The sequence below is a fragment of the Eretmochelys imbricata genome, chromosome 27 (genome assembly GCF_965152235.1).
Source record: "Eretmochelys imbricata isolate rEreImb1 chromosome 27, rEreImb1.hap1, whole genome shotgun sequence".
Taxonomy (NCBI): domain Eukaryota; kingdom Metazoa; phylum Chordata; order Testudines; family Cheloniidae; genus Eretmochelys; species Eretmochelys imbricata.
Genome location: NC_135598.1, coordinates 6,498,164 through 6,512,483, shown reverse-complemented (window position 1 = coordinate 6,512,483; position 14,320 = coordinate 6,498,164). Strand labels below are relative to the sequence as shown.

The 14,320-nt window shown below is 46.0% G+C and overlaps 1 protein-coding gene across 1 annotated transcript in view; it reads right to left on the bottom strand.

The window, feature by feature from the left end:
- Positions 1–10,085: 10,085 nt before the first annotated feature.
- Positions 10,086–14,320, bottom strand: part of MRC2 (mannose receptor C-type 2) — a 93,777-nt gene continuing 89,542 nt past the window's right edge. Inside the window, exons 29-30 of the mRNA XM_077806302.1 lie at positions 11,065–11,091; positions 10,086–10,306 (exon numbers count right to left, since the gene is read on the bottom strand). Coding sequence (XP_077662428.1) covers positions 10,086–10,306; positions 11,065–11,091 — 248 coding nt within the window. The remainder of the gene's footprint in view (positions 10,307–11,064; positions 11,092–14,320) is intronic.

Sequence of the window (14,320 nt, the reverse complement as noted above, 5' to 3'; positions counted from 1 at the left end):
GCCTGGAGCTTGGATATCAACTGAAAATATATTAACAGATTATAACACCACTGTAGCAATTAGCATGGTTATCAGAACAAGAACCTTAGCTACACAATGAGAATTTTATAGTTGTTTAACTAGCTATTAGTCACATAACATCGTATAGCTTGTGGTTTGAGTGAAGAGTACCTAGTAGAATTGTCATTGTCTATGAGTAAAATCACTTATTAAGCATTCAACATATCCACTGAGCATTTGTTCCTCCGTTATCCTGCTCAAGTAGTGGCTCCTGAGTCAGACTCATGGCTGGATTCTGGGAATTGGAAACAAAGATCTTGTGGTTACTTGTTTTGTACAAACCAGTTCTAGTCAGAGGAATGGTTTTCACCACTGGGTGAAATGAAAATTGCCACCAACTGTTGCCTTTTTATTTTTTAAAACAATGCACAGTAATTGCAATCCATACGGCACTCTATAAAATACTATAGAAACCAGAGCTACCAGTAATAGGCTGGCAAAACCAGTGGGTTTTTTTAAAATTTATTTATTTGGCAATGTGAGTGGAATCATTTTTTTGTTCTCCTTTTGAATGGCCATTTTGCCATGAAAAGCTGTTTTCAGCTGTTTGCAAAGAATGACTTCCTGGGCAAATGCACAGTAGTGTCTCCCGCTCCCTGCACCCAGATAAATTTACCCAGAAATGCTGTATCCACTCTGAAAATAGTCAAATATATTGTTCTATCAGATATGTTTCTGAGTGCTCATGAAAATCATTTTTTCCCTTGGAGCTGGGCACAATGCAAAGAGTGCTGATAAACAATGCTGATAAAACCTCATTCCTTGATGAGCTGCTCCTGCTAGAGAGTGATCTGAATCCTCTACCTTGCGGTACTGAGTTTGCCATAGCAAATTTTAGGCACAAAATCACAAGTCATGCCACATTTATTTTAAATCACAGATTGTATCAAAATGTCACCTATCTATGATCTCACCCTCCGCCCCCCCACCTCCAAAAAAAAACCCTGATGTCTCCTTTTTTCAGTCTCATTTTTTACTTCATAGCCATCCCTTATCTGGCAGATTCTTCAAAGGACCCCTGCTTCACTTCTGCGACAAAGGCATCACTGAGGACTCTTCCCCTACTGCAGAGAAACCTGCAGCATCCTTCCTGCCTGCAGAGGAGAGTGACAGCAGGAAGTCATGGGGGCTTTGGGATGAAAGGGAAGTTATGGACTCTTTAAGCAACTCCCTGCTCTACATGTATGTCAACTCCCCTGTCATACTATTCTTTACAGCAGTGGTTCTCAAACTTTTTTTTTTCGCAGACCACTTGAAAATTGCTGAGGGTCTTGGCGGACCATTTAATGAGCTTTCCAAATGTTGTTTGTACGGGTAGCTAACTATCGTAAAGCACTTTGGATAAAAGTGCTATATAAAAAAACCTAAGTAATAATTAACCTATTTTTGTTCTACAAATAAAAGCACACAACTCATATTTTAATATCAGTAGTCTCTCCCCCGCCATGGCAGCCACTGAGCTGGGCTGGGAAGGAGTGTGTGTGGGGGGGTCTCTCCCTCTTTCCCCCACCGCAGCAGCTTGGGCTAGAATAGGCTTGGGTGCAAACTGAGACTATAACAAAAATAACCTCATAGAGTTAACTAGCCATTCCCTTAAAGCAGGTTTATCTGGTGCAAGTTTTAAAAAATGACAATACTTATTCCATCTTATTTCCACCATTTCTTATGTTCCTTTTGCTACCACAAGCAGCTTCTGCCTCTGAAAGTTTTAATTTAAAAACACTTCTCATTCTGGACTTTATAGTTTAAAACCAGCATTGTAATTGCTACTGAGATCCCTCCATAACATAAACCATCTACCTGAGATCAGGTCAAGTCACCCTGAAAGCTTTAAAATTCCAGAGTGAGGATAACTCACATGTCCTTTCCCCACTCTGCAATGTTTCTCAGAAAGATTTCCATTGCTGTTTGCCATTAAACATCATGGCCCGTTGTGACTTTCCTGTCAACCCATCAGCTTCTCTTTCCCTATTCTCGTGAGGAGTGCACTGGGAGAAAAAAAATCAACTCCTGCTACTCTTAGCTTTTCTGCTTTCAATTTCCAGCTCTGTTGTTTTCTTAATCAACAAGCAAAAGCAGAAAGCTTCAGTAGGACACATAGCACCAAATTCTGCTCTGATATGCAGTCTCACTGAGATCAGTTGGATTGTGCTGGGTATAAACCAAGGCAAAATTTGATCCAGGCCGTCCAATGTTAATCAAAATTAATGGTCAGTATGATCGACACATGACATTTTGATTAAAAAACTAGAAAGATATAACATTAACATAGCACACATCAAATGGATTAAAAGCTGGCTAACGGATAGATCTCAAAATGTAATTGTAAATAGGGAATCATCACTGAATCGTTGTGTTTCTAGTATGGCCCCACAGTGATTGGTTCTTCGCCTTGTGCAATTTAACATTTTTATGAAGAATCCGGAAGAAAACATAAAATCATCACTGATAAAGTTTGTAGATGACACAAAATGTGGGGGAGTAGTAAATAATGAAAAGGATATGTCACTGATACAGAGCAATTTGTATTGGTTAGTAAGCTGGGCACTAGCAAACAATAGGTTTTAATATGGCTAAATATAATTGCATACATCTAGGAACAAAGAATGGAGGCCATACTTACACAATGGGAGACTCTATCCTGGGAAGCAGCGGCTCTGAAAAAGATTTGGGTGTCATAGTGGATAATCAGCTGAACAGGAGCTCTCAGGGTGATGCTGTGGCCAAAAGGGCTAATGCAATCCTTGGATGTATAAACAGGGGAATCTAGAGTAGGAAGAGAGTTTATTTTACCTCTGTATTTGGCATTGGTGCAATTGCTGCTGGAATACTGTGTCCAGTTCTGATGTCCACAATTCCAGAAGGATGTTGATAAATTGGAGAAGGTGCAGAGAAGAGCCACAAGAATGATTAAAGGATTAGAAAACCTGCCTTATAGAGACAGACCTAAGGAGCTCAACCTATTTAGCTTAACAAAGAGAAGGTTAATGCGTGACTTGATTACCGTCTGTAAATACCTGCTTGGGGAACAAATATTAAATAATGGGCTCTTCAATCTAGCAGAGAGTTATAACATGATCCAACGGCTGGAAGTTAAACTAGACAAATTCATACTGGAAATAAGGCATACATTTTTTTTTTAACAATGAGAGTAATTAACCATTGGAACAACTTACTAAGGGTCATGGTGGATTCTCTATCACTAACAATTTTAAAATCAAGTTTAGATGTTTTTCTAAAATATTTGTTCTAGGAATTATTTTGGGGCAGTTCTATGGCCTCTGTTATTTAGGTCAGACTGGATGACCACAAATGGTTCCTTCTGGCCTTGGAATCTATGAAGCTCATTTTTACATATAAGCAATATTTAAGCTTGGTCCTGAAAATGGCTGCTTTCCTGAATCAGGGCCAGAAAACCAAGTTATAAAATTGATAAATAAATATTCTAGGCTCAGCTGACCAAATTCAACCATCCCAAATTCCAGCCCCCAAATCTTCCAACTCTTATTGAGGAAACCCCAGAACGCTGGCTCCAAGTCTGACATACCTCATAAACTGGTGGAACTGGCTGTCAAAATATAAATACCCCCTTTGAAAAATGTGCACTGCTCATTGACTGAGATTTAAAGAGAAAAACAAACAAACAGCCGCCTCACTCTAGGGGCAGCAAAAATCAATCTGTAAGGTCCCTTGACTATCTGCAGAGCAGCCATTAACAAACACTCACAACTCCATCAACTGGGTGATAGCAGAGACGGGACACACACAAGCAGAGAGGAAGGCTAAATCTGAGTCCAGCTCCTCAGGACCATTAGGGACCCAAGGTAAAAAAAACCTTGCATTTGCCAACGGAAAATAAAAAGAAAAACATTGATGGGGAAAGGATTTTTATTTCCAAGTTTCTAGAAGGATCTTACAAAACATGGAGAGTTAAAAAAAACCCACATATAATTGATAGGGTCAGGGTCCTTTTAAGCATTTCTTCACATTATTCTGACGGTGATAGGAAATACCATTTAACTGTGTATGAATTTTTTCGGTAATCCCAATCACTGTCAACTGATTACATGAATCTTTCCACGCAGAATTTCCACTAGATTGTGCAGTTCTGAGTTTGTTATTTCGCCTTGAAAGAAAAAGAATTGATCAGAAACCTAAAAAAACCCTTAAAAAAAAAGTGCTGTAATCCCCTGCTATTTCAGTACAGGGACTCCCCTGAGCTCTGCAGCCCCAACCAGCAGCACCACCTTCCTTTTCCAGCCCGGGGCCCCCCCACAGCTATGCCAGCAGACCTCTATTCAGACTAAGCAACCCTCCTGCTATTTGAGTTCGGAAGATCCCTAGGGAAGAGGCTGCCAATGCTAACAGTGTTGTTTTGTGTGTGTGATGTACCTAAATGCTCACTGGGGATTAGGATGAGATCAGCACATTCATCTTCATCCTCATCAGGTTTTTCCACCTAGATCTTCAAAGCTGAAAGGCTAGTGCATTCGTCCGCTGAGCCACACAGCTCCCCCCCCCCCAACGTCTGCGTACAAACAAACAGCTCTGAATTGGACAAATCCTCAGGAAATAAGCACAGAGAAAGCCACAACAAAGAAATGGAAGTGGGGCAGTTCCATTATCTGTAAATTGCCCCTCACTGTGGACTATTGTGGCAGATTTTAGACACCATCCAAAATAAACAAAAACCAACCAAAAAGACAAAAACTAAGAAAAACCCAAGAAAACAGTTTTACAAACACTTAATTTCCAGCTTAAGTGAAATCAACAAATTTTAAAATTCATACAGGTGCCATAATAATTAGAGTAACGAAAATTAGCTATTTCCCATTGTCTTTAGAACAACAAAAATTCAAGCCTCGGAGGCAGAGGGCTAAAATCAAATGTCTCTTACAGGGGCATGCTGTCTCGCTTCAGAGATGTTGACGGCCTCCTTTACGTCCCATTCCTATCAGAGATCACCCCTCAAGGGCTGAATGTCTCTCGCTGTCTCCAGTCATCTGGTATCCCAACTCTGGCAAAGCGTTTGTCGCTGAAGCCAGATGGTGGAGTGGAAAAGCTGAGCTCCATTCCTGGCTTCTTCCCCAGGAAACCCAGGCTTCTCTTATTGCACAGCTCAAAAGCATGAAAGAAGGGTATTGGCCATGCATTGCCTTCCTCCTTCCTAGCTACACTTAACACATGAAACAGGCAACCACAAACTCCCCGGCCATCTGTGTAAAGAAAGGCATGTATTCAGCACGCATTCAATACAGTATGGCGAGACGCTGTCATTTCCCTTTAAAAGACCCAAACATCCAAAATCAAGCCCACCCCACTTTTATCCCAGTCCGAATGAGGCAACCAATTCCAGACACAACAGAAAACAAACTAAACGCTCTGGGTTGTTTCTCCCAAGAAACATGATTGGTCTGAAAGTCAGCAGAGATTAACAGCAGAATGGCTGGTATGGAATGGTCCATGCTGGGGATGGAGGGGAACAGAGAGAGAGAGAGAGACTGAGGCTATTAGTCTGGCAGCTCTGCGGCTGGGTACTGGAAGAGGGAGAGCAGTGAGTGTACGGGAATGCTAAACTGTATTATACAGGTTTCAGAGTAGCAGCTGTGTTAGTCTGTATCCGCAAAAAGAAAAGGAGTACTTGTGGCACCTTAGAGACTAACAAATTTAACAAGCAGTGTGCCCTTGTTGCCAAGAAGGCCAATGGCATTTTGGGATGAATAAGTAGGGGCATAGCGAGCAGATCGAGGGACGTGATCGTTCCCCTCTATTCGACATTGGTGAGGCCTCATCTGGAGTACTGTGTCCAGTTTTGGGCCCCACACTACAAGAAGGATGTGGATAAATTGGAGAGAGTCCAGCGAAGGGCAACAAAAATGATTAGGGGACTGGAACACATGACTTATGAGGAGAGGCTGAGGGAGCTGGGATTGTTTAGTCTGCGGAAGAGAAGAATGAGGGGGGATTTGATAGCTGCTTTCAACTACCTGAAAGGGGGTTCCAAAGAGGATGGCTCTAGACTGTTCTCAATGGTAGCAGATGACAGAACGAGGCGTAATGGTCTCAAGTTGCAGTGGGGGAGGTTTAGATTGGATATTAGGAAAAACTTTTTCACTAAGAGGGTGGTGAAACACTGGAATGCGTTACCTAGGGAGGTGGTAGAATCTCCTTCCTTAGAGGTTTTTAAGGTCAGGCTTGACAAAGCCCTGGCTGGGATGATTTAACTGGGAATTGGTCCTGCTTCAAGCAGGGGGTTGGACTAGATGACCTTCTGGGGTCCCTTCCAACCCTGATATTCTATGATTGAGCATAAGCTTTCGCGAGCTACAGCTCATGTCATCAGATGCATTCCAACCACTAGGTGGCACTATGTGTAAAATACCTTATTTAAATGAACCTCAGTCATATCTGGCAGAGCATTAAAGGATCTTCTGATGAACACATCTGGTATGTATAAGCAAACTCTGTAACCATATCTGGTACAGAAGAACATGACCTGATGACAGGAGTAAAATAAGAACAGAAACAGAAAGAAAACAGCAACAAAGGTTTCAAATAGAAGGAACAAAGCAACAAAGGTTGCAGGATCTCAATGCCCCAGAGAACTTCAGCTTTGACCAACCTTCACAATGGACAGACTAAAAACAATATTTTCCAAGTTTCACATTGCTACCAAGCTCTACAAGAAAACTGATGATATACAGGTATCTTCTTTAATTTATGCTATGGGGAAACAAGCAGAACATATCTTTAAATCCTTTGACTCTACTGAAGACAAAGATGACCATGAAAGGGTTCTGGCTATGTTTGATGCATACTCTATACTCAGAGAAACGTGGCTTACAAAAGAGCATTGTTTTCACCAGAGAATTCAAGAACCAGGGGAAAATGTTGAATGCTTTATAAGAGCTCTGCATACAATGGCTGAAAACTGTAATTTTGGAAATGCAAAATATGAAAATATCAGAGACAGGCTAGCTACTGGGTTAACAGATTAAAAACCTTTCACTGCAGCTACAATTGAAGAGAGATTTAATCCTAGCCACAGCTATACAGAGAGCAAAGCGTTCTGAGCTGGTAAGACAGCAAAACCCAGAACAAGTTGACAAATTTGAAAAACCTACTGGCTTAGAAACTGTAAAAAGACACTTGAGTGCTAAAAGTCATCATCACAAAACCCCTGAAGCAGGGAGAAAGAACTTCCAGGCTAAGAGGGACAAATTCCAGCCTACATGCACACGATGTGGACAAAGTCATATCCCAAGAGATGATGCACATCCAACTAGAGGCACACAGTGTAATAAATGCAGGAAATCTGGACATTTTCCAGCTATTTGCTGCACCAAAGCAATCAGGGAGGTGACTCATATTACAGACAATCAAGAGCCATGGTTTCTGGGATCTACCACTTGTGATGACACAGAACCTGCTTGGAGAGTGAAACTGAATATTCATAGTAAGACTATTGACTTTAAAATTGATGCAGGAGCTGATGTCACAGTCATCGCACAAGAGACATACAATCACCTTCCACACCTCCCAGAGCTCAGGTCACCTGACACAGCTATGACTAGCCCTGGCAGTATTCTGAACTGCATGAACCAGTTCACCACAGAAACAACATGGCAGCCATGATAGGCCTAGTGAGAAAGGTAGAAGAACTCAATGGAGGATTTGACGATATTGGACTTTTGAGAGGTGATCCAGTATAAATCAACTTAAGAAACAATGCCGAACCATACAGTGTACAAGCATCTCGACCAGACAGACCTGGCAAGAGACTAGCTGCAGATTTATGTGAATCCAGAGGACATCATTACCTGGTCATTGTGGACTATTTTTCCAGATATAAAGAAATAATGTACTTGAAAAACAGAACATGTAGCAGGGTTATCGAGGAACTGAAGTGCACTTTTGCTCACTTCAGTATTTCAGGACAACTAGTGATGGACAATGGACCACAATCCACTGCAGCAGAATTTAAGTCATTCCAAACAAAATACGATTTTGATCATATTACTAGCATCCCACTTTACCCACAAGTGAATGGAGAGATGAGAGAGCTTTACAGGCAGACAGGAAAGTCCTACAGCAGGAAGATCTATTCACTGCTTTTCTGAGTTACAAATTAGCAACAGCAGCTACTGGATACAGTCCAGCACAATTGCTGATGGGAAGACAACTCACAACTTCTGTTCCAACTTTGGAAAAGAACATATTCCCAAAGTGGCCACACATGAAGAGAGTAGCCAAAGTGGATAAAAAGGCTAAAAGAGCTTATGAACACTTTTACAACAAAGGTCACCCAGAGAGCTGCCAGGTCGAGAACCTGGTGACTGTTCATATCAAATTGGATGGAGAAAAAGGGTGGGCAAGTCCAGCTGCCGTAAAAAAAAAAGAGTTCAGCGCCCAGATCATGTGTGACAGAGACCGACAGTGGAGAGTTCAACAGAAATCGTTGACATCTACAGTTTGTTCCTCAGAAAGAACAATCAACAGAGCAAACTCTGCACATGGCAGATGCAGGAGGACTCCTCAAAGATTCCAAACCTACCATTGCCAGTTGCTGCAACTAACAGCCAGCCAGCTGACCAAGTGTTACGTGTTTGGGTTGTGTAATTAGAAGAACAGTATGATTCGGAGGCACTTAGACTGATATGTACTGAACTTCAAAGACAAAGGGATAGTTTAAATATTGTAAATGTAGGAATGTAGAACTTAATGGGGGTGAAGTCATGGGAATGATCAACTGTTACACTGCTCAGCTACCACACGGCAGTGTGTGTAAAATACCTGATTTAAACGCATGTCAACCATCGCTGGCAGAGCATTAAAGGAACGTATAATGAACACATCTGCTGTGTGTAAGGAAGCTCTGTAGCCAGTCCATATCTGGCACAGGAACATTTTTATAGAGTCAGGGGCCTTTCACTCCTTACTCTGAGCTTCCTGTCAGAAATCTGCAATCAGACCCACACTGACCGGGCTGCTTAGTGGCTCAAGTTTCATTGTAGCCTAGCAGCTTTGGGCATAAGCCACTTATTGGCACATGAGACAAAGCAGGTGAGCTCATCTTCCAGTTCTCTAAATCATTCAGGCAAGGTAGAAGTGGCTCTGTTTGAGTCCACGGGAGAGGAGAGATGGGGATGGGCAAAGGATTCCGTCTCTGACACCCTAATGGAATAAATATAATTGCACCGTGACATGATGAGAAGTCGCAGGAAAAACGGCAGGGTGGGAATGAAGACTAAGTGGAAAACCATTCCCTTGCAGCCTCCCCCCCACGCCCCAATCAGACACAGTGCTAGAAGAGAAGGGAGTGCTCACACCTTTGTATCTGGTGGGGGGGATGGGAAAGGAGGGCCTCTGATCTGATCCCAGGGGAGTTAGTGGGATGCCCATGCTGCCATTGCTGGAGGGAACGTGGGCCGTGGCCATGCTCTGCTAACTGAGAGGATGCAGTAACCCAGGGAGGTGTGATGGAGATAGCTCAGACCCAGACGCTTGGGAAGGGGTGGGGAACCCTCCCACCTGGATAAGTGGAGGGGGAAGGGTTGGGTTTAGAGACTGCTCACCTGGGAGGAAGTTCTCTCTGGACACCAGCCTGTCTCCTATGTGGCCTCAAGGAGCCAGTCCAGAGAGCCACATAATGGCCCTAAATGCTCATGGCTATTAGTACCTCAGGGTCGCAGGTGCCTTGGCTCCTGTGTAGGTCTCTGAAAGGCTCTAACTGGGTGATGCTCTGCCCTCCCGCTGCAGCCTAGAGACCGCCTTCCCCGAACTCCCATGGGTGTTGCAAACCCTGTTGACCTCCCAGGGGATGCGAGAGGGAGACGCGGCTGGCCCCCCTGTGTTTGATTTCCTGGTGACAAAGGCTCTCGTTCCACCCCAAACCCTTTTTGGCTCTTCTTCCCTGTCCCAGCCGCAGTGATTCTGCTGTTGTCCTTTGCTGACCTTGTGTATTTGGTGTGGAGATAGTGTGCCTGGTGCTCTCAGCCCCTCCCCCTTCCCCCCAACTCCCCCCATTAGTCTTGCTGTTCATTCATCTCCATGTCAGACACCAGAATGTTCTTCTCGGCAGATTCACTGGGGCTGGAGGTGGTGCGGCTGTATCGGGCGCTCTCAAAGGTCCCCCGCTCGGAGCTCCGCCGGCGCTTGTACAGGTAGACGGCGAGGGCGATCAAAGCGCACAGCGCTAGTGCGGAGAGGACAACCACAGCAATGGCGGTCGTGTTGTCTGGGAGAGCTGAGGGAGAGGGGAAAAGCACATGAAACCCACACCACTAGGCCCAATCCTGGTCACCGTCTCCACTGAACTGAGGGGAAGCTAAGCACAGCAAGGGGAGCGGGCTTGCCCAAGGTCACCACAGCCAAGTCAGTGGCAGAGCAGGGCATAGGACCCAGGTGTCCTGTCTCCGAGTCCTGTGCATCAGCTCCTGCAAACTTTCCCAGACATGTGGGTTAGGCTTCTCCAGCTCATAAGAGGGGTAGGCCAGGGCACTGCAACAGAGACAGCTCCCATGGCTCAGAGGTTGGGAGGTAGGCCCCCAAAGCAGAGGTGGTTCCCGGGAGGACTGTGGGGGCGTCTTTTTCCATGGTTGTAGTGCCTGGTTCCACTCAACGTGCCGTACCCCTCTCTGCCAACCCGCAGCGCCTGGACGCCCTGGATCCCAACCGCGGATGGAAGCCTTTCCTCTCCGTCTAGGAGAGGAATGATAGGAGCAAGGGAGCGGTGTGCACACAGTCTCCAGCCACAGAAATCAAGTGTGGCCCCTGCCCTGGGGAATTCACAGGGAAAGCTCTTAACCCAAAGGCGACCCTGGCAAGCCTGCCAAGATATGGGCACAGCGGCAGATGGCAAACATGGTCACTCCTGCTGGTATTAATAGGAACCAGGCTGCCAGGCCCTGGTACTCCCTTTGTCCCATACAACTCCAGGAACTGGGGCTGGACAGAACAAGGCCTTATGCCCATGTTGATCTGTGACCCTGCTGTGCCACTCACCTGATCGGGAGAAGCTGCTCTCCTCAACTGCAAGGGGAATGAAGAGAGAGACAGATCAGTAGCCTGCCAGAGTGTCCTTCCTTCCAGACCCATTATTGCCAGTGGGGAAGGGTGTGTTCCTCCCCAGCCGCCCAACCCTGCCTGCTACAGCGGGGGCAAATGGCTGCTGCAATACAGAATACGTGCCCAATCTACGCATTGCCTCATCTCTCTTCCTGGACTGGCACTCAACCTGGACCCCCCGAGCCCGCCCCACACCCACAGAGTCCCTGGCGCCCCCCGAGCCTGCCCCGCACCTGCCGAGACCCTGGCACCCCATGTGCCTGCTCTGCACCCGCCAAGTCCCTGGCTCCCCCTGTGCCTGGGGTGACAGTCCTGCAGGGAGGTAGGTGCTTTCACCTGAAACCCGCAATGTGAAGCGTAGGGGACAATTTCCTGGTGCAAGTGCTAGAGGAGCCAACTGGGGGGGAGCTTTTCTTGACCTGCTGCTCACAAACCGGGAAGAATTAGTAGGGGAAGCAAAAGTGGATGGGAATCTGGGAGGCAGTGACCATGAGTTGGTTGAGTTCAGGATCCTGACACAGGGAAGAAAGGTAAGCAGCAGGATACGGACCCTGGACTTCAGGAAAGCAGACTGCGACTCCCTCAGGGAACGGATGGGTAGGATCCCCTGGGGGACTAACATGAAGGGGAAAGGAGTCCAGGAGAGCTGGCTGTATTTCAAGGAATCCCTGTTGAAGTTATAGGTACAAACCATCCCGATGTGTCGAAAGAATAGTAAGTATGGCAGGCGACCAGCTTGGCTTAACGGTGAAATCCTAGCAGATCTTAAGCATAAAAAAGAAGCTTACAAGAAGTGGAAGGTTGGACATATGACCAGGGAAGAGTATAAAAATATTGCTTGGGCATGTAGGAATGAAATTAGGAGGGCCAAATCGCACCTGGAGCTGCAGCTAGCGAGAGATGTTAAGAGTAACAAGAAGGGTTTCTTCAGGTATGTTGGCAACAAGAAGAAAACCAAGGAAAGTGTGGGCCCGTTAATGAATGAGGGAGGCAACCTAGTGACGGAGGATGTGGAAAAAGCTAATGTACTCAATGCTTTTTTTGCCTCTGTCTTCACGAACAAGGTCAGCTCCCAGACTGCTGTGCTGGGCATCACAACATGGGGAATAGATGGCCAGCCCTCTGTGGAGAAAGAGGTGGTTAGGGACTATTTAGAAAAATTGGACGTGCACAAGTCCATGGGGCCGGATGAGTTGCATCCGAGAGTGCTAAAGGAACTGGCGGCTGTGATTGCAGAGCCATTGGCCATTATCTTTGAAAACTCGTGGCGAACGGGGGAAGTCCCGGATGACTGGAAAAAGGCTAATGTAGTGCCAATCTTTAAAAAAGGTAAGGAGGAGGATCCTGGGAACTACAGGCCAGTAAGCCTCACTTCAGTCCCCGGAAAAATCATGGAGCAGGTCCTCAAAGAATCAATCCTGAAGCACTTACATGAGAGGAAAGTGATCAGGAACAGTCAGCATGGATTCACCAAGGGAAGGTCATGCCTGACTAATCTAATTGCCTTCTATGATGAGATTACTGGTTCTGTGGATGAAGGGAAAGCAGTGGATGTATTGTATCTTGACTTTAACAAAGCTTTTGACACGGTCTCCCACAGTATTCTTGTCAGCAAGTTAAAGAAGTATGGGCTGGATGAATGCACTATAAGGTGGGTAGAAAGTTGGCTAGATTGTCGGGCTCAACGGGTAGTGATCAATGGCTCCATGTCTAGTTGGCAGCCGGTGTCAAGTGGAATGCCCCAGGGGTTGGTCCTGGGGCCGGTTTTGTTCAATATCTTCATAAATGATCTGGAGGATGGTGTGGATTGCACTCTCAGCAAATTTGCGGATGATACTAAACTGGGAGGAGTGGTAGATACGCTGGAGGGCAGGGATAGGATACAGAGGGACCTAGACAAATTGAAGGATTGGGCCAAAAGAAATCTGATGAGGTTCAATAAGGATAAGTGCAGGGTCCTGCACTTAGGACGGAAGAACCCAATGCACCGCTACAGACTAGGGACCGAATGGCTCGGCAGCAGTTCTGCGGAAAAGGACCTAGGGGTGACAGTGGACGAGAAGTTGGATATGAGTCAACAGTGTGCCCTTGTTGCCAAGAAGGCCAATGGCATTTTGGGATGTATAAGTAGGGGCATAGCCAGCAGATCGAGGGACGTGATCGTCCCCCTCTATTCGACATTGGTGAGGCCTCATCTGGAGTACTGTGTCCAGTTTTGGGCCCCACACTACAAGAAGGATGTGGATAAACTGGAGAGAGTCCAGCGAAGGGCAACAAAAATGATTAGGGGTCTGGAACACATGAGTTATGAGGAGAGGCTGAGGGAACTGGGATTGTTTAGTCTGCAGAAGAGAACAATGAGGGGGGATTTGATAGCTGCTTTCAACTACCTGAAAGGGGGTTCCAAAGAGGATGGTTCTAGACTATTCTCAGTGGTGGAAAAGGACAGGACAAGGAGTAATGGTCTCAAGTTGCAGTGGGGGAGGTTTAGGTTGGATATTAGGAAAAACTTTTTCACTAGGAGGGTGGTGAAACACTGGAATGCGTTGCCTGGGGAGGTGGTGGAATCTCCTTCCTTGGAAGTTTTTAAGGTCAGGCTTGACAAAGCCCTGGCTGGGATGATTTAATTGGGTATGGGTCCTGCTTTTGAGCAGGGGGTTGGACTAGATGACCTCCTGAGGTCCCTTCCAACCCTGATATTCTATGATTCTATGATTCTAAGACTCCTTGGCCCAGTGCCAGTGCTGGGTGTAAGCAGACTCCCCAAGGGGCCCCATTTGAGTTTTTAGTATGTATTATGGGGTGCCCAAAGTATTCCTATTAGGGACCCCAATGGGCTAGCACCGCCTCTGCCTGGGCCTGATGTTGTTTATGTTGCTTCTGAGCCCAGGAAGATCTGCCAGGCCTTTTGGATGCACCAGAGCATGGCGCAAACGGCCATTTTCACAGGCTAAGAAGCCCGCTGGATACTGGGGACTTGAAAACTCCAGAATGAGCTGGCTGTCAGAAGGGTACAGACAGGACAAGAGTATGTATCCTAACCCTGGGCTCCGTGCACTGCTCCGCCGATACCCATCAATCCTCCTCCACGGCCCTGGCTATTCCAACCCTGGGTCCCCACCTAGTTCTGCCAACGCCCCTCAACCCTACTCCACGGCCCCGGCTATTCCAACCCTGGGTCCCCACCCAGCTC